Source organism: Balaenoptera borealis (genome assembly GCF_965194805.1).
Source record: "Balaenoptera borealis genome assembly, chromosome: 9".
In the NCBI taxonomy this organism is placed as follows: Eukaryota; Metazoa; Chordata; class Mammalia; order Artiodactyla; family Balaenopteridae; genus Balaenoptera; species Balaenoptera borealis.
In genome coordinates this window covers 7,799,778-7,819,008 of record NC_138873.1, presented here as the reverse complement: position 1 = coordinate 7,819,008, position 19,231 = coordinate 7,799,778, and the positions used below count along the sequence as shown (strand labels likewise).

At 49.7% G+C, this 19,231-nt stretch overlaps 1 protein-coding gene across 1 annotated transcript in view; it reads left to right on the top strand.

Moving 5' to 3' along the window:
- The window catches only part of IGF2R (insulin like growth factor 2 receptor), a 110,016-nt gene that overhangs the window by 29,396 nt on the left and 61,389 nt on the right, over positions 1 to 19,231 (top strand). The window contains exons 3-10 of the mRNA XM_082405765.1: positions 1,108 to 1,232; positions 2,810 to 2,908; positions 8,429 to 8,561; positions 9,844 to 9,973; positions 11,741 to 11,846; positions 14,388 to 14,550; positions 14,709 to 14,883; positions 15,722 to 15,825. Of these exons, the coding sequence (XP_082261891.1) occupies positions 1,108 to 1,232; positions 2,810 to 2,908; positions 8,429 to 8,561; positions 9,844 to 9,973; positions 11,741 to 11,846; positions 14,388 to 14,550; positions 14,709 to 14,883; positions 15,722 to 15,825 (1,035 nt within the window). The remainder of the gene's footprint in view (positions 1 to 1,107; positions 1,233 to 2,809; positions 2,909 to 8,428; positions 8,562 to 9,843; positions 9,974 to 11,740; positions 11,847 to 14,387; positions 14,551 to 14,708; positions 14,884 to 15,721; positions 15,826 to 19,231) is intronic.

The following is a 19,231-nucleotide window of genomic DNA, read 5'->3' as shown; positions in this document are numbered from 1 at the left end:
TATATCCTTTTTCCTGTATGGATTGCCATTTTGTCTCCAGTTTCCTTTATTGAACAGTCTCTTTGCTCTCTGATCTGATACCTTACTTCTATTGTGTATCAAAGTTTGACTCATAGATATGTCTGTGTGATCTCTGTTCTGGTGTCTTGATCTCTGTTCCAGTCTGTTTGTCAGTTTACCTGTTCCTATGCCAACTACCATCATATTGATATTATGGAGACTTTTTATTGCAGTAATATCCCAGGCAAACTGAGAAGTGATCACCGTACTTGTGGACCATTCTAAAGAATTTTGATTTTATAGCATGTATGATGGGAAGTTATTGAAGAATTTCAGCAGCCGAGCTATGTATTCTGATTTATGTTTTTGGTGCAAGATGGATGGGGAAAGGAGGATGGTGAGGGACGAGACAGGAGTTGGAGGCAAGGGGCCCAATTAGGAGGCTGTTGCCAGAATACAGGTGAGAGGTGGCAGTGGTTTCAGTAGTTGTAGAGAAGGAGAGAGGCGGATGCATTTGAGGTGCAGGTAGAAGCAATACAACTTTTTTTTTTTTTTTTTTAATTTTATAGCTACTTTATTTATTTATTTATTATTTATTTTTGGCTGTGTTGGGTCTTCGGTTCGTGCGAGGGCTTTCTCTAGTTGCGGCAAGCGGGGGCCACTCTCCATCGCGGTGCGCGGGCCTTTCACTATCGCGGCCCCTCCCGTTGTGGGGCACAGGCTCCAGACGCGCAGGCTCAGTAGTTGTGGCTCACGGGCCCAGCTGCTCCGTGGCATGTGGGATCTTCCCAGACCAGGGCTCGAACCCGTGTCCCCTGCATTAGCAGGCAGATTCTCAACCACTGCGCCACCAGGGAAGCCCCAATACAACTTTCTGATGTGATAGGTGAGAGGAAGATAGGACTGAGTGCAATGTGTTTGGGGCTTGAACAGCTGGCTGTGTGGGGATGCCATTCCTGAGACGGAGAATTCTGGGGAAGGGGCAGTTTGTAAGTTTGTAAGCTTTCAGATGAATTATAGGGCCGTTTTTAATTTGCTCATGCTTGGAAATAGCTCTATGGTTATGAATGTTTTATGGCTTGTTCATACTCTTTTCTTTCCGAATAGGTGACTCTCTTTTGAAGAGCGCAACCAGGTCTCTCCTGGAATTCAACACAGCAGTGAGCTGCGAGCAGCAGAGCACAAATCACAGAATCCGGACTAGCATCACCTTCTTATGTGGGAAAACCTTGGTGAGTCCACCCAGAGGCACTTCATAATCTTTCTTTTAAAAGTGTTTGTCCTTGGGGCGTTCTTGCTGTAGCAAGGCTATTTTAGGACAACTAAGTGAGCAAAATTAAAAACCCGAGCAAACAGATGAACAGAAACCCCAGCCTAATTACCATCACCATTAAGAACCAATAAGTAAACAAATCCTAAGCCTATAGTTACAACGTTTAAGTGAAACTTGACCCACATCCTGTGTAAAACTACAGTGTAAAGATTAGGGTGTTTAAACTCAAAGCACTGTTTAATGTTTATGTTGCAGGCATAAATTTTTTTTTCTTTCTTTCTGAAACTTCTTCTCCCAGCATTTTATTTTGATAGTTTTTAAGGCAATGTGTTTATTTTTTTAAACGTTTGTCCTCATTTACATTATATTGAACATATTAGCATCTATCTAGAAGAAGCCTTGGCCAATGGGTAATGGGGTTCCCAACTTTTGGAGTATTACTGGTGTTGAAATGGGACCTAATTGTTTAAAGCATGATGTTTGTTCTCACTCTCTGCATGTTGTATGTGATTTTTTGGTTTTAATCTTTAGTATTTAGAAAGGGACTCTCAGCAAATGATTGCTAGCTTTTAGCAAAAGCAATTTGTGTACAAACCCTATGAATGTTCTCTAATCAGAGTAAGAATCCAAGTGTTCAGAAAAATCAGGTTGAGTGAAACTTAGGCGGTTACCAGATTGCTTTGAAATATCGTTTTTAGAATTTGGTGCTGTGACTGTTGCGTTTTCAGGCCCATGCTGTCTTGTCTGAAGAACTCTAAAAATAGAACTTATATTGTTAATTGTGGACCAGCCTATCAGTTGCACTATTGCCCATGTTGAAACCTTGGGAAAAAATCTGTTTGCAGTGGTATGAAATCTGGAGGTCTGAGTTACAGAATAAGCTAAGCTTGTTGTTTGAATTTTAACTAAATTGTCTTCAAGAATTCTGTGTTCACCCTGTGAGAACCAGAATTCACAGAACTCTTTAGATTTGCACATGGGCGCACAGAGGTGAGTTCCCGCCATGTCTTATCAACCAGCCACACTGTGGCTGACCAGTTCGGAGTCCTCGCTGGTCCCCTTCTGCTGGGAGGGGCCGCCCTCAAGTGCAGGGGCGTCTGAGCAAGGCTGGTGTACGAGCTCGGTCAGGTCCAGATGGGCCTCCTCCCTCGGCTTCCAGGAAGCATGAGGTCACATTTTCTGGCTTTGGTTTTGTTGGCATTTGGTTCAGAGAACATTTGGAGTTTGAGAGTGGGAGGTCAGTGAAGATTACTTCCCATGAGCTTACTGTACTTGCATAGTTGGGGCAGTAGAACAGTTTTGGATCATTTATAGCCAAATTCCAACATGATTTTATGAAGCTTTTGTCTTAGAAGTTTTGGGTTTGGGAACTTCTTGATTGACCTTGTTTAACTAAAACAGTTGTGTGTCATTCCCCACCTCCGGCTGCTAGTTTAAAATTTTTCGTTAGCCTTCACTGTTTCTGACTTTAAAAAAAGAACACTTCACAATATGCGGTATGCTAACTTATTTTTCCTTTTTTTTTTTTTAAAAAAGGGAACTCCCGAATTTGTAACTGCAACAGATTGTGTGCATTACTTCGAGTGGAGGACGACTGCAGCCTGCAAGGAAGACAAATTTAAAGCGAATAAAGAGGTAACAAGGGCCCTTCAAGGTTACATGCTTGTGAAATACATTCTGGGACCTTTAGGATTTGAAGTACTGACGCCAACCTTTTGGGGTAGAAATGTTTTTTTGGTTTTCAAACTCCATTTGAGCAGAGATAACCGTGTGATTTAATTGTTAAGGTGTCCTGGATGGTCCTTATTTCTACGACAGGGCGTTTAAATACGCAGGATGGACTGAAAATGGAATGGCTCACTTGTGTAGCGCAGGTTGGTTCCTGGTTTCTGATGCCACGCAACTCAAGAGCTAAGTCATAAGTCGAGCATGGGTTTAGGTTATCATGCCACCTACAGATGGCGTCTCCTCAGCCTTGGGGTGGCTTCTGGACGCCTTGTGGATCCAGGTCAGGTGTGCCTGGCCCTTCAGTTCTTTGCCAGCTCACCTCAGAGACTAGACGACTGTCATCATTACTTCCGTTCTTTCTCTGGTATCTGGTCAAGTTTTCCTGGTGATCGATGAAGCACCCTCTTCCCTAGCCTAGAGCCTCTGACTTTCCCTGGTGCTGGAGGGGGCAGAAGGCAGTTTCCTCTGCCGCTTCCCCAGTCCCACCACCCTGGGTCTTAAAGGTGACTTCCTGTGTTCACCCAGACAACAGTCTTCGTGGGTTGCGTTTTCTCACTTTTCTCTGTTAGTTTTCTGTTCTGAAGGGTTGAGTTCAAAGACTCTCTCAGGAACTAGAAACTGACAGATGAGAGTAATCAGTCATTTCTGCTGATGACCTAATGTGTTGTCATTTAAGAAGGGCAAAAAGAGATGTTTGTTCTTAAAAAATAAAATCGAATTTAGGGATTCGGAGGAGCCTGGGTGGCGGGGAGGAGGAGGGAGCGGGAGATTAAAAAAAAAAAACACAAAAACAAATTTAGTTACGAATAGTAAGTTATCACCGACTCTTCAGATGTGGCAATCTACAAAAGAAAAGGCAGTCGGAATGCTGCCTCCATGAGTGTAAGGAATGTTCAATGGGAAGAAAGTTCAAAGTGTGGAAAGAAATAAGGCCTAATGAAGTGACACCGATATTTAGTAGGAGACGGTGTCAATTTAAACTTTGCATTTTGACACGTAGCTTAAACTGTTTGCCAGTATACAGTTAACGGCAGGAAAAGCGTCTCTGAACCACAGTGCCAGACACCTTCTCTCCTGTGAGACCCCGGGCCTTCCAGGCCCCATGGAGGTTCCTCCCCTTGGGCCCTGATTCTCCAACTGACAGTTAGTTAGTACACCCATTTTTCCTGTTTTAACCGAGCGTCCTTTTACCTTGCTTTGCTGAACTGACAGTTGTTTCCCACCACCTAGGGAATAATTGCTTCCCCAAAGAAATAAAGAAATAGTGACTTGTTTTTGATTTTCTTTGTGCTGTAGGTCAGAAGTCACAAACTACATCCTGTGTTTGTACAGCCTCAGAACTAAGAATGGTTTTTTACATTTTTATAGGATTGTAAAAAAAAGCAGAGAAGAATACACAGCAGAGACCTACGTCACTCACAAAGCCTAACATGTTTACAGAACAAGTGTGCTGACCCCTGTTCTAAGTCGTTTTTGGGGGTGGGAACGGGGAGATACAGTCTGTGTTTTTCTCAAAAGTGACGTTTAACTTCTCTTAGAAGCTAAGCTGATCCAGAGATGCAGGAGGAATGTTGGTATGTTCCCAGTGATCATTTCTTTGGGCCTGGTTGGCAGCTGGGCTTTATTCATGGAGTTTTCATTTATTGAGGGCATGTTGTGGGCTAAGCATTAAGAATTTCATTACATTTTGAAAGGGTTGTTGCATTCATGGAGCTCATAGACCGAAGGTATGGAGGGCATCGCTCTGCCTTAGGTGTAGCTAAATAAGACAGGAAAGAAGCAGAGAGCATGATGGCTGCTGCAAAAGCAGCGCTGTCACCGCCAGCAGATCACTGTAAAGCATAGTCCCTTTTCTCTGTCTTCAGTAGGATTTGATTAAACCTTACAGGCTATGATATAACTTCAAAAATTATATGAAATGTAGAAACACTCATCACTCCTTTAAAAAAAACCTAGGTTCGGTTTAGTGGCAGTGTGGCCTTGATTTCCACACCTTATTGATATCTCCTCATTTCTTCTGTTGGTTTGGCTTTGTCAGATTTAGAATGGTGTGATGGGCAAAGAACACGGTGGTTCCAAAAAGTGCCTTTTAAACCCACCGGTGTAGTGCTTGTTCAGTGGATTCTCGTGGGGTCGTTTTAGATCATAATTTCTGTAAAAGCTCGTGGACATACATCCCCTACCATCCTACTCTTGGGAACACAGAGAATGCAGAACTGGCGAGCTAGTGGTCCTACCGGAGTTACATAAATACGGTTAATGTACATCCATACGCCGTCAACAAGAGTGACTCAGTGTGCGGTGTGGGGAGCTGGCACCAGCCTCCTTCCCTGGCCGCTGCATTCCTGCGCTGATGAATGTCTCCATTGCTCTGCTCGGTGGAGCAGGAAGTGGGAGGACTTTCCCCAGGAGCCTTGCTTGTTTTTCCGATGCTGCCTCCAGTTCTGGGGGGCGCTGCATTGGGCGTGTCTCCTGTTCCTTCCTGGAGTCGAGAGACAGCCAGAAGTTGGGAGACAGCCAGAAGTTGCTCACGGCCTTGAGCCGGGTGTCCGCAGGCGTGGCTCACTGGAAGCCCTCAAGCCTTTCGGTGACATCGAGCTAGTTGCAGGAGTGTGGCCCCATCTTCCCTCCTGCTGTGTGCCGTCCCGCTCCCTCTTCTTTATTTTGTAGCTGGAGAGTTGCTTCTTTGTCTCCTTTCTTGAATTGCTGCCCCGTTGAGTTGAGTTCATGTTTCTGTATTATCCTGCTAGGGGTTGACAAGCTTTAGATTTGCAGGATTATGGACGCGGGTTACTTTTTACTAGAGCCTCCTCCGGGTCTGCAGTCCTCCCGTTCTTGCACTTCCATTGCCTTTCTGCAGGACGTAGTGCCGGGCGTGGTTCTGGCTTCCTGACCTCACCTGCTCTGTGCCCATGCCCGCCCTCCTTGGTTGGCATCAGGATCTCTGGTCAGCGTTGTAGGCAACGGGAGACTTTGCTTTAAGGGTTTGGTTGAAGTGAGTTTAGGTGCCCCCCTGAGGCTCCGAGGGGGTGCAAGTCCTTAGGTTCCATCCGTTTGCTCTCCGCGAAGTCTCTGCAAACAGGACAGGGGAAGAGGGTTAGTGGGTCAGCGCATTCCTGCGGGTCTGATAGCATCTTTCTGAGAAACATTTAAAAGCTAAACATTAACGTTAAGCAGTTAACTTTTGTAAACGGACCTGCCTGTGAATAGCTTCAGTTTTCTAAAAGACAGTTTAAGGAAAATTATCCATAGGATGTGATGAAACAAACTATTTTGAAATGATTGCGGAGAACATGAGTTTTTAGAATATTCTTTGGCTGAGGCGATTAAAATGATACGGGGATGTTTCACATAAAGACTGGGAGACCTGGGCCTTTACTCGGGGGCACATCTCTGGGCTTGAATGCTTTGCCTTCCGAATTTGGTGGAACTTTGAAAGCATAGGGTCTTGCCACCTGTAATGGGTTCCTTGACATTCCTCCTACACCCCTTTTTTTCCCCGCCAGCTTTATTGAGGTATAATTGACAAATAAAACTGCATATACTTAAAGTGTATAATGTGGTGATTTGATATACTCCTTGACTTTTTAAAAAATAAAAGACCATTTGTTCATAGAGATGAGAGAATGCTTATAAATTAGAATCCAGCTAGAGGCCCCGAGGAGGAACTTCTCTTCATGTTAGTGAACAGGTGTTTAATGGACCCCTGTTAGGTTCTGGGTACTGTCCTAAGCCTTGCTTAGGGCTACAACAGTGACAAAGCCCCTGTCCTCGGGGAGCTTACACTCAGGTTAGCAGATGGGGGTGCCTGGTGATAGACACCAGTGCTATGAAGAAAAAGAGAGCTGGCGATGTCAGAAATGGCCACGCTAAGCAGGTGACACTTCACCTGAGGCATGAACGCAGTGAGAGAGCCGTGGGGCTATCAGGGGATCATTCCAGGTAGAGGCAGCGTCACTTCCACGGGGCTGAACGGCACCCAGAAGCCAGCGTGGCTGCGTGGAGGGTCCCTGAGGTTGGAGACCGTGGAGGAGCTGAGATTTCACCCTCAGTGTCATGGGAGGCCGCTGGTGGATTTTGAGCAGGGAGTGATGTGACCCAATGGAATTTTAGAAGGATTGATGGGGTGCTTGTGGAGACATTGACTGGGGGTAGGGGACACGGAAGCTGGAACCAGGGGTCCCGTTAAAAGAGACTGTTGCAGGCGAGAGGTGATGGCGGTTTGGACACGGGTGGTAATGGAGGAGCTGACCCAGGGTTGGGTCTGAAGTGCTGAGAGGACTTGCTGATGGTTTGGATGTGGAATGTGCGGTTTCTCCATGGCCTTCATAGTTTGGCCTGAGCAATGGGCTGAATGATTGTGCGTTACTGAGGTGGGGAATGCTGGGATGAGAGCAGGTTTTGAGGGGACAAAAGGCCTATTTTAAATATGTTAAAGTTGAGATGCTTTTGTGTATCTAAGTGACAACGGTAAATAACAACAGATGACACTTACATTGACTCACCAGCACCTGCACCAAGAGCTTTACGTGTATTAACTCGTTCAGTCTTTATAGCAACCCTGTGAAGTATCGATAGTTACTGTTAATATTCCCACTTGGCACAGAGGCTTGATTGGCTCGTGGTCATACTAAGTGTCAGCCCCGGAGTTTGGACCCGGGCATTCTGTCTGCAGAGTCTGCTCGTGAACACAGCTTCTGTGCTGGTGTTGGCTATGAAGTCTGGGCTTGTGGGGAGAGGTCACGGCTAGAAACATACACTTGGGAGCCAGTGGCGGGTATCTGATGCGTTGTGCATGAGGTCACTAGGGGAATGAGCGTAGACAGGGACGCGGCTGCGAAGTCAGCTGTGGGACACCTCTGCATTTAGGGTCCGTTCAGAGGAAGGTGAGGCACACTCCCAGGAGGCTGAGAAAGCAGGCTGTGGGCAGAGGGACCCCAGGAGCCCCTGGAGGCCAGGCAGCCAAGTGAAGAAAGGGTTTCCGGCAGGGGAAGGCCATTGGCGTGAGGCCGGGGGGAAGGCCGAGAGTGGTAGTGGGGTCAGAGTGGGTAGTGGCTGCGTCCAGCAAGAGGGTGACGGAGAGGGAGAGAGGACAGTGAGGGTGGGCAGGTGGAAACGTCTGCGCTGGTTGCAGGCTGCGGCATGGTGGCCGCGGGGGTGTAGGGACAAGGGAGGACGTGAGTGAGAGGCGGCAGCAGGACAGCACGCCAAGGGGGGACAGGGATGGAGCGGCTGGGAGGGAGCAGGTGGGCAGAAGCAGCTGGAGCCCTGTCGGCCTTGGCTTTGCTGTCATCGGGGGACCTCACGGCCTGGAGACCCTAAGGCATGGAGACTGGTGTCCCATGATGTGGGGCATAGGCTTTGCTGAGCCCCCAGCCTCCAGGAAGGTGTGTGTCGAAGACTCGTGTTCTCTCCTGTCTCTCCTAGGTGCCGTGCTACGTGTTTGACAGAGAGCTCAAGAAGCATGATTTAAACCCACTGATCAAGATCAGCGGTGCTTATTTGGTGGACGACTCTGACCTGGACACTTCTCTGTTCATCAACGTTTGCAGAGACATAGGTCTGAGTCTGGGGGCATTGTGGGTGGGGATGGTGAAGGATTTCTCTGGAGGCTTCAGTATCTTTGCCCTTGCACCGTATTCCTTTGTGGATAACCCTGTCACTGATTGGGCCCTCTAAGAAAGCTTGTCCCCAAACATGCTCTCTGCACAACTCCTCCCCTTTGCCCCCAGGAAATTCTCATGCCATCGCAAAGTCCATTCTGACCATTGGCCATGCCAACATGCTCTGTCTGCCAGATGCTTTGGGTTTCAGGATTCTCAAGTAAACCTTCCTTCTCACGATGAGGGGAGAATTGGCTGATTTGGGTACTGGGGGCGCTGAGAGCTGCTGGGGCAGAGGAGACGTGGAAACCCTGCCCTCGATGAGTGCTAAGACTTTAACTAGGTAGAGCCGAGGCTGGGTGATATTTACCCATCCATGGCAGAACTATTTTAGAGCCCCTGTTATGTGGTGGCCTCTAATTTAGGCGCTGGGCTGCAGCACTGAGCACGTGGAGGTTCCTGCACTCCCAGAGAAGATGCACAGTAAACCCCCTGTAACGTGTAAGATACCAGATGACGATAAAAGTAACGCAGCCTAAAGAGAAACACAGCTGTAGTCGCTGTGGTATTGCTGCCGGCAGGCTGTAATGTCTGGCTGTTATTCCAGGCACATCTAGTTTGTTCTTTTCTTTACTCCTCCCCCAAACTGGTGAGGTAGCGCCCTGGCAATTGGATCTGTCTGTAGTTTGACCGAAGTTATAGAGACAGAAAGGGGTGGATCTAAGATTCGAAGTTATAGAGACAGAAAGAAAGGGGTGGATCGAAGATTCGAACCCAGAACTGTCCATAGGTTGTTTCCATGAATCTACTCATCTTTCCACCAACCCACTCCATGGAGACACTGCATTTGCTTGTCTGTAGGTGATTCTAAGGTTCCTGTAGCTCTAGGAGAAGGGCTGTGTCCCTTAACTACCAGTAACACCTTAGTCCCTGTTTATTGGCGCCTCTTCTGTACCGGGTACCGAGTGAGCATCTTCCGTTGTTTCGCCCTCACTTCCCAGCTGCCCTGCAGGGCGGAAAGCTGTTCCCGTTTTCCACTTTCAGATCGGTCATTGGCTTGCCCAGGGTCTCGGGATGGGATGTGATCCTACTCTTCCTGGTTTCCAAACCTCTGCTACCTTATATCACTTACGGAGACTTAAAAAAATTTGATAATTTTTGCAAGGGACCCTGGACCTAAGGTTAAGTGTGATTGCTACACTTGACGCATTCTCTGATTCAGTGTCACACGTTTTACAGAGGCGGTACGGGCCACGAGTCCGCAGGTGCGTTCCTGTCCCACCGGCGCTGCTGCCTGCCTGGTGAGAGGGGGCCGGGCATTCGACGTCGGCCGGCCCAAGGAGGGACTGAAGCTCGTGAGCAATGACAGGTCGGTCTGCTGGTGGCGTGTGTAATCTTCAGCAAGAGCCTGGCTTTTCAGGGAGTTGCAAGAATATCCCTTTTCAACAGGGCTTGCAGAGTGACTACCTCGCATATGCTTGTAAAGTTATTGGTCATGGCTTGAGTCACGTAGGCTTGGTGACTTAGGCAGGAAAATGTGTATCGTGATCCAGCCCATATCCACACGGGTGTCCACTTCATGAAGTCACGCCTACCTTAAGGTGTGTTTGGGTATCTTCCCTGCTTTGCCACCTGTGACGTTGGTGTTATGTCCGTGGTTTTATCTGTTCTTTATAAACACCGTCCTGGAGGCGAGTGGCAGGAGGGCCGCTTTGCCACCGCCCCTCTGGGTGCAGTTTGCTTCCTGACTGGGACAAGGGGGCGCTCCTTAGTTCCCGGTGGGGATGTTTCATTTCTCCTAATAAGCTGTGTTGTTTACACACATTCTTCTCATACGTGTGTACCTCTCTCGGTGGGGAGAGGTTTCTCTCCAGTGTGTCACACGTGACCACATCCTGAACTTGGATCGAGGATTTTGATTTTCTCCCTGTTCCAGGAGCCTTTGGTAAACGCCTCGTTGCACCTGCTCTAGTCTGGAACTAGTGGTGTGTCACCATGTGCGATAGATCACACTTCTGTCCCCAGAAAGAGGTGGCGCATAACCTAAATTTAAAAACATCTGAGAGATTTCTATACGTGCGTCTGTATTCGTTTGCCAGAGCTGCCACCGCAAGTACCGCAGACTGCGCGGCTTCAACAGCAGAAATTTGTTTCCTCTCAGTTCTGGAGGCCGAGCTGTCAGCGGGTTCTTCTGAGACCTTTCCTCTCAGCCTGTAGACGGCCACCTCCCCGTGTCCCCTCACGGCCTCTCCTCTGTGTGTCTGTGTCCTGATCTCCTCTCCTTATAAGGACACCCGTACTGTCTGATTAGGGCCCACAGCAGCGAACTCAACTTAATCACTTCTTCCAAGGCCCTGTTTCCAAATACGGTCACATTCTGAGGTCCTGGGGGTTAGGGCTTCAACATACGAAGTTTGCGGGGACACAGTTGAGCCACTTGCACCGTCCTAAGTGATAAATGGGTGTCTTTCCCTGCTGGGAGGGCTAGAGACGACGTCGGAAAGTGTGGGCATTGAGCGAAAGCCTGGGCGTGTATTCAGAGGAAAGGAAGGTCATCTGTTTTCGGTGGTCCTGTGGCCGGTGCACCGGGAGCCGCGGCCACAGCCCACAGCGAGGCCAGCACCCCCGTGGGCGGTTCCAGGCTCTGCCCGGCCGCGGGAGGCCGTGTCGCCAGTGCACTGGGCTGTCTTCAGGCTTTAAAAAAAAATAAAAAGATCTTCGGCTTGCACTGAGAAGTGGTCGTTTAGAGAAGTGGTCGTGTTGCCTTGCGGGCTGAAATGCAATTGGCCGGCTGGGCTGTGTTTGTTTTGTTTTGTTAGATTGTTTATAATCTTTTTTGTTGTACTCAAACAGCTTTTCTTAGTATTTAAGTTTATATGTTGGTTGTTCTACTTATTTTTTTTAAGCACTCATTGAAGTTTACTTAAAAAAAATTTTTTTTTTCCCAAATGGAAATAAATTTAAGTTACTTCGTACTATGACTTCTTTCATATTGTAAGCTTCTGTTCTCCCTTTCCGCACACGTGGGGAAAGGGAGAACAGAAGCTTGAGCTGAAGGCTCAGGGCAGCCGACTAATTGGAATGTAATTTGTACTTTTGTAACCCTAACCCTTTTTTCTCGACGTGTGTCCTCCAGGCTTGTCCTGAGTTACGTGAAAGAAGGGGCGGTTCATCCAGACTTCTGTGAGGGTCACAGCCCGGCAGTGACTATCACGTTTGTCTGCCCGTCGGAGCGCAGAGAGGTGAGTGGCTTGTCTGAGCGGACGCCCCAGTGGCGTGAGCACGAGTCGGGGCGGGGCTGGTGCAGGACACACGCCTCCGTGCAGGTGGCAACCATGCTTCTCGGGACGGACTCGGACGCACGTGCTTGGCTTGCTGTTGGCGGTTTCTCAACGACCCGGAGGGCTGTCTATGCTAAGAGAATGGTGTTTTGTTCAAGGGTCGAGTGAGATGTTAAGTGATTCATAGACAGATTTTAAAAACTTGTAGGGCGATGCTGGTTGGAATGAATATTTGAAAAGACCGTACATATCATCCTAAACCTGTGATTTCACGTCTGTTATTGCTTCAGATGAGGCAAGGTAAAAATAGCTAATTGGTTTATAGAAACATAGTAAGAAAGGAGTAGTACAGATGGTATGTAGACCTGGCAGAAATGGCTCGGGCCAGCGGCTGAGGTTCCGGGGGTGGGTACCAGTGTAGGAGAATTAGGGCCAGAAGGGAGGTTCCTGCCAACTCAGAGTGGAGCGCGTCACCCCGTCGCCTGCCTGCCTCCCCCCTCCCCCCTCCCCCCACACTCTCGCAGGCAGATTGACTACCCTGTCCTCTGGCTGTTTACTCAATTCTAGTGCGGTTGTAAACTCCTTGAGGGTAGGGCCTGCGTCTGGGGTGTCCTTGGGCCTCGTGCCCAGTGGTGTCTCACCGGTCCATTGCTGCTTAAGTGTCTTCGCAGATGGCCGTGCTGATGAGGGGAGACATCCCCAGGGAGGAAGGGTAGGGCTTTCCTCCAATTTATTTCTGCCTTCTCCTTGTAGAATGAAGTAGGAGGAGCTGAATTCTTTTGCCAAAGAATGTCCTCCCCTCCCCCCAAACAAACGTGGAATTTGCTCTGGTTTCTGGCTGGCAACTGGCCTGTTTTGTGTGTGTGTGTGTGTGTGTGTGTGTGTGTGTGTGTGTGTGTGTGTAGGGGGGTGGTGTGTGGAGACAGAAGTGCAGTCCAGCCAGCTTTCCATTTGTTGTCCCCAGACTTCTAGGGTCGCGTGATGTCAGCTCAGCAGAGACCCGACTGACCAGTAATCAACGTTAGTCCTGAACCTGATATTGAGGACTATTTATTTATACTATCCATCCTACAGATGTGAATCAAAATCTTCTGAGCCTGAGGAGATGTTCTAAGCCGGCAGTGGTTTTAGTGTTTCCCTTTTTTACTTGTGCTGCGTTCAGTGAGAAATCATTTCACACTATCACGAGGGAGAGAGAATGGAGAGTTCCCCTCTGTTCTCCATGGGATGTGAGGCCGCTGGGCTGGTGGGCTATCTGTGGACCTAGGGGTTCTGTTTCCAGCCTGACTGTTCCCTGGGCAGAACTTGGGTGACGTGGGCTGGGACCCCTTAATACTTGAAGGTTTACTGAAGAATTTCCACTGGCTCATTGAATGCTTTTAGGAGCTGGAACTTGAGTAAACATTGACCTTGCCACACAGATCTTTTTGAAAGAGTTTTATTGAATTTACGTACTATAAAAATACACTTGTTTTAAGTACAATTTAACGGTTATTAGTGTACTGACAGAATTGCACAGTCATCGCCACGGTCTGTGTTAGAACTTTTCCATCACCCCAGAGAAGCCTGGTGCCCAGTTGCCATCACTGCCTTGCTCCCCCGGCCCTGGCAGCTGTGGACCACCTTTCTGTCTCGCCTTTCCTGACATCCCACACAAGTGGAGTCATACAGCATGGGGCGTCCAGCTTCTCTCACTCAGCACTTGGTCCACATCGCTGTATGTATGTCTGACTGCTCTGAGCCAAGGGGTTAAAGCATCGATTTTGAGTCAATAGGGCTGGACTGCATCTCTGCACCTTACTAATCATGTGCCGGTAAACCCGGCGCTTAGTCCTGTGCCTGGCATGTAGCAGGTGCTTAGTAGACGTTTGCAGAGTGAGGGGCCTGGAATCGGCACAGCTACTCCTGATGCTGAGGCCAGTGAGACATTTCTCCCGGGGAAGGTTAGAAAGATGACACTGCACCCCAGTGAACAGTGACTTCATGGCGTCCTTCCCAGAATCCGGGGTTGTGGTGGGTGATACCCTGGCTTCACCCAGGGGCAGGAGCAGATTGGAATACAGGTGAAGTGTGCCCAAGAGCCATGGACATTCCCGTGGAAAGGGGTTGGGGACCATCTCCCCAGATGCGTGCAGCCTCCGTGATGTCCACCCAGCGGGCAGGGGCGGTGTGGGGGGGTGTCCATCTGGCACAGGCTCAGCGGCACCTGTGATTGAAAGGAGTGCATGGACCACAGGCCCTTCACACATCATGACTGCTTGCCAGGGGCGTGGTGGGCGGGTGATAGCGCGTTCAGGGCGGGCTCTCAGGCTGACGCTTGCGTGTGACTCTGGAAGGGACTGGAAGGGTTCCAAGGAAATGCAGTTGTTGGAAGGCAGACAAAAGAACAGAAAAATGTCAGAACCCAATAACATACCTTTGGCTTTTCAGAAGCATAGACACATCTGCATTTAAGCTCCATGAAAAAAATTAATTTTATTCCTTTCACCCCGTTCATGATAGGGCACCCTTCCCAAGCTCACGGCGAAATCCAACTGCCGCTTTGAAATCGAGTGGATCACCGAGTACGCCTGCCACAGGGATTACCTGGAAAGTCGGAACTGCTCTCTGAGCAGCGAGCAGCACGACATCGCCATCAACCTCCAGCCGCTCAGCCAGCTCGGAGGTGAGTGGGTGCCTGGGGGCCGGGAAGTGGGAGAGGGAATGAGAGCCCAGGGGCCGAGCTCCCCCTGCCCTGGGGTGGGCGTTTCAAGTTTGATGCTGTCACTTTCCCACACCTATGTGCGTAACAGAGCCTCTTCTTGTTTTTTCCCCTTTCCTTAGCTTCAAACTCCTCGTACTATACTGCAGAGGGAGGGGAACATGTTTTCTATTTGAACGTCTGTGGAGGAACTGAAGCACGCGTCTGTAATAAGGAAGATGCTGCAGTTTGCCAAGTGAAGAAGTCAGATGCCACTCAAGTCAAAGTGGCGGGGAAGCACCAGAATCAAACCCTTCGGTGCGTACGGCCTTCACGTAACTCTAAGTGCATCATGCGTGTCCCTGTGAGACATAACATACTCCCCTGCCGTCCTCCTCCTTCCATTTTCCGCAAAGCACAGGGAAATCACTTAAGCTGGCATTATTTTCCTGCATGAGTTGGGCAAGTGCCATTTGTCCCTGACCAGGTGGATGTTTTTCCTGGCTTTACAGTAAGAATGCTTCTGTTAATATGGTTCGCTTTATAATCTATTGTTTGTAGGGAACCGTACTGTAGGAAAGCTATTTCATTAGTTGATATGCTTTTGTATCTTACAATCTACGTTTCCGAGGAGTTTTGATTTTTCTCTGGCGGTTTGAGAATCTGAAACACCATTGGCATCACACACAAGTGTTGAACAACTAGGAAAACGCATTTATCACAGTTCTCGTGACCCTTACCTCGGTAGTTACCTTCACAAGAGCTTTATCAAAATGTAGTTTCTCTGACCTGAGGGATCAGGATCCCTCAGGTCAGACTTTTTATGGCAGTTGCTGGAAAAGCTGTGTCTTCTTGGGCATTACTTATTTTGTACAAAATCCAAAAATGAGAGCAGAAGAGTCCTCATGGTCCTAGCAAAACCTTCAGTGCCCTTTTCCAGCCAGTTATTACTTTGACGTAAGAGGACGAGAAGCCCGTCCATTTGGAACTCATTTCCTGTAGACGGTTCTTCCCCAGCCAACGAGAGGGCTCGCTGTTTTGTGTCGGTGCTGATCTGTGGATGGTATGCGAAAGGCGTACTGTAGAAATGTTTAAAGATTCGAGTTTCTTTCTTGGTTCTACCAAACGTGTGCGTGTGTGTATTACAAAAACCTAGGTACTCAGACGGAGACCTCACCTTGGTGTATTTCGGGGGCGATGCGTGCAGCTCCGGCTTCCAGCGGATGAGCGTCATCAACTTCGAGTGCAATCAGACTGCGGGTGAGTGCGCCCTGGGTCAGCCGCGTATCTGCATGGGTGGGCGGGGTCCATGGACACGTGGAGTGCTGAGTGGGGTGGTCAGACGTCCTCCTGCAGACGTGGCCCCTTTGACGCCCCCTCCGTCGTAGCAGGTAGGAGTACCCCACCCCGCCCTGCCAACGGCTGACACACACGTCTTGTTTCCGTTTTCTGTTTGTTTGGAGACTGAGCCCAGCATCAGGCTCGCTGGGAAAGCCTCTGTGTCCTGAATTCTGGCTCTCACGGAGTGCGTTCAAAGCCGGCAGGCTGGGTTTACTCACCGCCTTCTGATGGGTTGTCACTAAACAACTCTTCTTTTAGGAAATGAGTTCCTAGGTGACCCCTTTTGCAAATGGTGGCCCTGCTGTAGAGGTGGGATTTGGGGATCTTGAGAGACCCCAGGGCAACTTTAAGTGGAAGGTTTGGTTCTTCTGAGCGACTCGGAGAAGCTCCCTTGAAGCCACAGTGGCACTGGCACGTCACAGAGCCGCGCTGCCGTCCGTATCTCAGAGATTCGGACCACGGTTTGCGTCTCTTGAGAGGTGATGGGATCCCACCATCGTGAGAGAGCCGTCTCATCAGTGGACCTCCAAGCCGTGACCCCAGGTGCCCCGCAAGCCGGCCGAGCCTCTGCACAGAGCTCTGGTCGGGGAGCCGCCTGGGTCTGGCCCCGTCCACACAGCCAGCACAGTCTCGCACGGCCGCCCCACCCCTGAGGGTCTCCTGGCCCCTCACTGTTTGTTTTGTGTGTTTCTATGGTAGAGCTGTTAACCATCTGGTCACGGGGCAGGTTCCTGCGTGACTCACTGCGGGGCCTGGGGGAGGCAGCTGTGCGTGACGGGAGCTGTGCTCCAGAAGCGGGTCTGGTGGTGGAGGCAGGCAGGAGGGCTGGCGACCAGCGCCGAGCGCTGGTAACCTGCCCGGAGAGCCGGCAGAGAATCACCTGGGCTGAAGCAGGAGGGAGACCTCACAGCAGGACGCCCCTTGACTCCTGGAGCCGCTGGCCTTCGTCACCGTTGTTCTCAGCCCACGGTTGCCTGTCAGCCCCTATTCCTGCCACGTGCACTCCGAGCTTACACTGGAGGCATGTTCTCAGTTGACGCGTTGAACACATTTTATTGGTACCTGTTTGCTCAGACCCTGCGAAGCCTAGGGATGCCGCCGTGATGGCTGAGAGCTCGCCGGGCGTTTACACACCAGAAGCCGAGAGAGAGATGAGGACGGTGATGACCCAAGTGCAGGGGGGCGCGGGCAGGTTGCGGGTTGCCTGGCAACGTCTGTCACCTGGGCCTTTATCAGGAGGGAGGCGCTGAGGTCAGGGGCCTGGGTACCCCCGAGGACCGAGGCAGTTAAGAGGAGGTGCTGGGTGAGGGAGCCCTGCAGGACAGTAGGGGCAAGCCGGGCGGCCATGGGGGCTGCTCGTTGTGGCAGGAGGAACAAACAGCTCGTGCACAGGCGGGAATTTGGGTAGCTGTGAGCAGCTCAGAGCTGGGTGTCCAAGCCATGGCTAAAGAAGGGGGTGGAGCAACGTTGTGAAAAGCTTGTGTGTCCTGCAGAGGAGTTGGACCTTATCTGGAAATCAGCGTGAAGGGACTAAGCAGGGGTGGCCATGCATCTGGCTTGGGCGTGGCCTTTGGATCCATCTCCCTTCGGTTCGAATGCCCGCCCTGCCTTCCCCGATGCTGCATCTTTCTTCCGTCATCCTCACCTCTTCCAGGCTCGTAGGAGACCCTCTCCGAAGTCCACCCCTTCTGCTCTGTGTCCGGGCCCCTGGGAAATGCAGCCTCCTTCTTATCCCGAGTCCCCAGACCCTCAGGCACTCGGGCTGCCCGGGTCTCCCGGCTCCCCTGCTCCCGGGCTGCTCTGCGGTGGGCGACTTGTGTGGGCCGAGGCGCCCTCTGTCCTGCCGCTACCTCCTTTGGCCCTGTTCTGTCCGCACTTTTTATAAGTGACTTGGCCGCGATCTTTGGGAATGCGCTGATCTCATTTGGGCATGTTGGGAGGATGGAATAATGATCCAGAAAGATCCCAGCAGACGAGGAGGATGTTGAGAAGGGCCCGTGGTCAGGGGCTCCCAGGGAAGAGGGATGGACATCCAGGAGTGGTGCCAGGAAGCTAGAGCCCAAGGGGGCTGAGGCGGGAAAAAATAGGAGAGGCCATTTGTTTTTCCTTTATTCCTTTTTGTCATACAAGTTTTCAAATATGTAAGTAGAGAGCATTACAGTGAAAACCTACACACCCCACCACCACTCAGGCTTAACAGCCGTTAATGTTTCACCAAACTTGCCTCATATTTATATGCTGTGTCACATGTTACCAGTGGATCGTAACACTGCCCCCAAACTGCAGGAAAGGACATTCCTTCACGTAACCTCAGTGCCATTATCAGACCTGACAAAACTAATAGCAGTGCCTTAATCCTGAAGACTCATGTCACTGTGATTGTGACACGGAGACCAGATCCAGAGACTTCAGATGTTTTTGAGCCTACTCTCAGGCTGGAGCTGGATTATGAAATATTTAAGACTCTTTCTAGCTCTGTGATTTGGAGCCAACTGTATGTACTATACTCTGGGTACTCTAAAATTATTTCATTATTACCTTGTTTGAATTTAAAGTTAGAGTTTTTAGAGAAAACCCCTTGGTGGATTCTGTGTGTATTGGTTAAATGTAATGATGTATTTTTGCATGTTGAATTGGGTGTTGATTGGCTATGGAATATTATGAAATGTGGTTTATAGTTCAACTTGGATCTCCAGGAATTATTTATGCTTCTAAATCCAGGGTTTCATGCATTTCAAGACACAAAGGTGCATAAGTTTATTTTTTTGTCCATAATATATATATATTTTTACCGTTTGTCTCAATAACTTATATCTAGTTTGATGTAATGTGATACCTGATTATTGGTGATCCTGTCACATAAGGACATTAGAGCGTTTTTTGGGGGAAGAGTGGTGTGTTAGCATAGACCAGTAAAAAACCGTCCATGAATTCAGGTGACTCACGATCACACTGAAGACTTATTTTCTTTAATTCCGTGCAGGCGTTGGGGGGCTCTGCTCCATGTGGTCACCTGGGGACCTTTGCATTTTCCACCTCGTGTTGCTGCTGTCTGTGGACATGGCTTCCAAGGACTCTGCAGAATGGGAACAGCAGTTTTTTTAATGGACCAGAACTAAGAGGCATGGCCCGACCTCAAAGGCAGTGAGGCGGGAAGTGCAGTTTAGCCGTGGGCCTAGAGGGAAAGATAAACCGGTTTGGTGAGCAGGCAGCACGGGTTTCTGTCCCAGAGCGGTGGGGGGATGGGGCGGCCGCCTGCTGGTCAGCTTGGTTTCCCTGGGAGGGTCCGCTTTTCGCCTGCAGCTGGTCGTGGAATCCATGTACC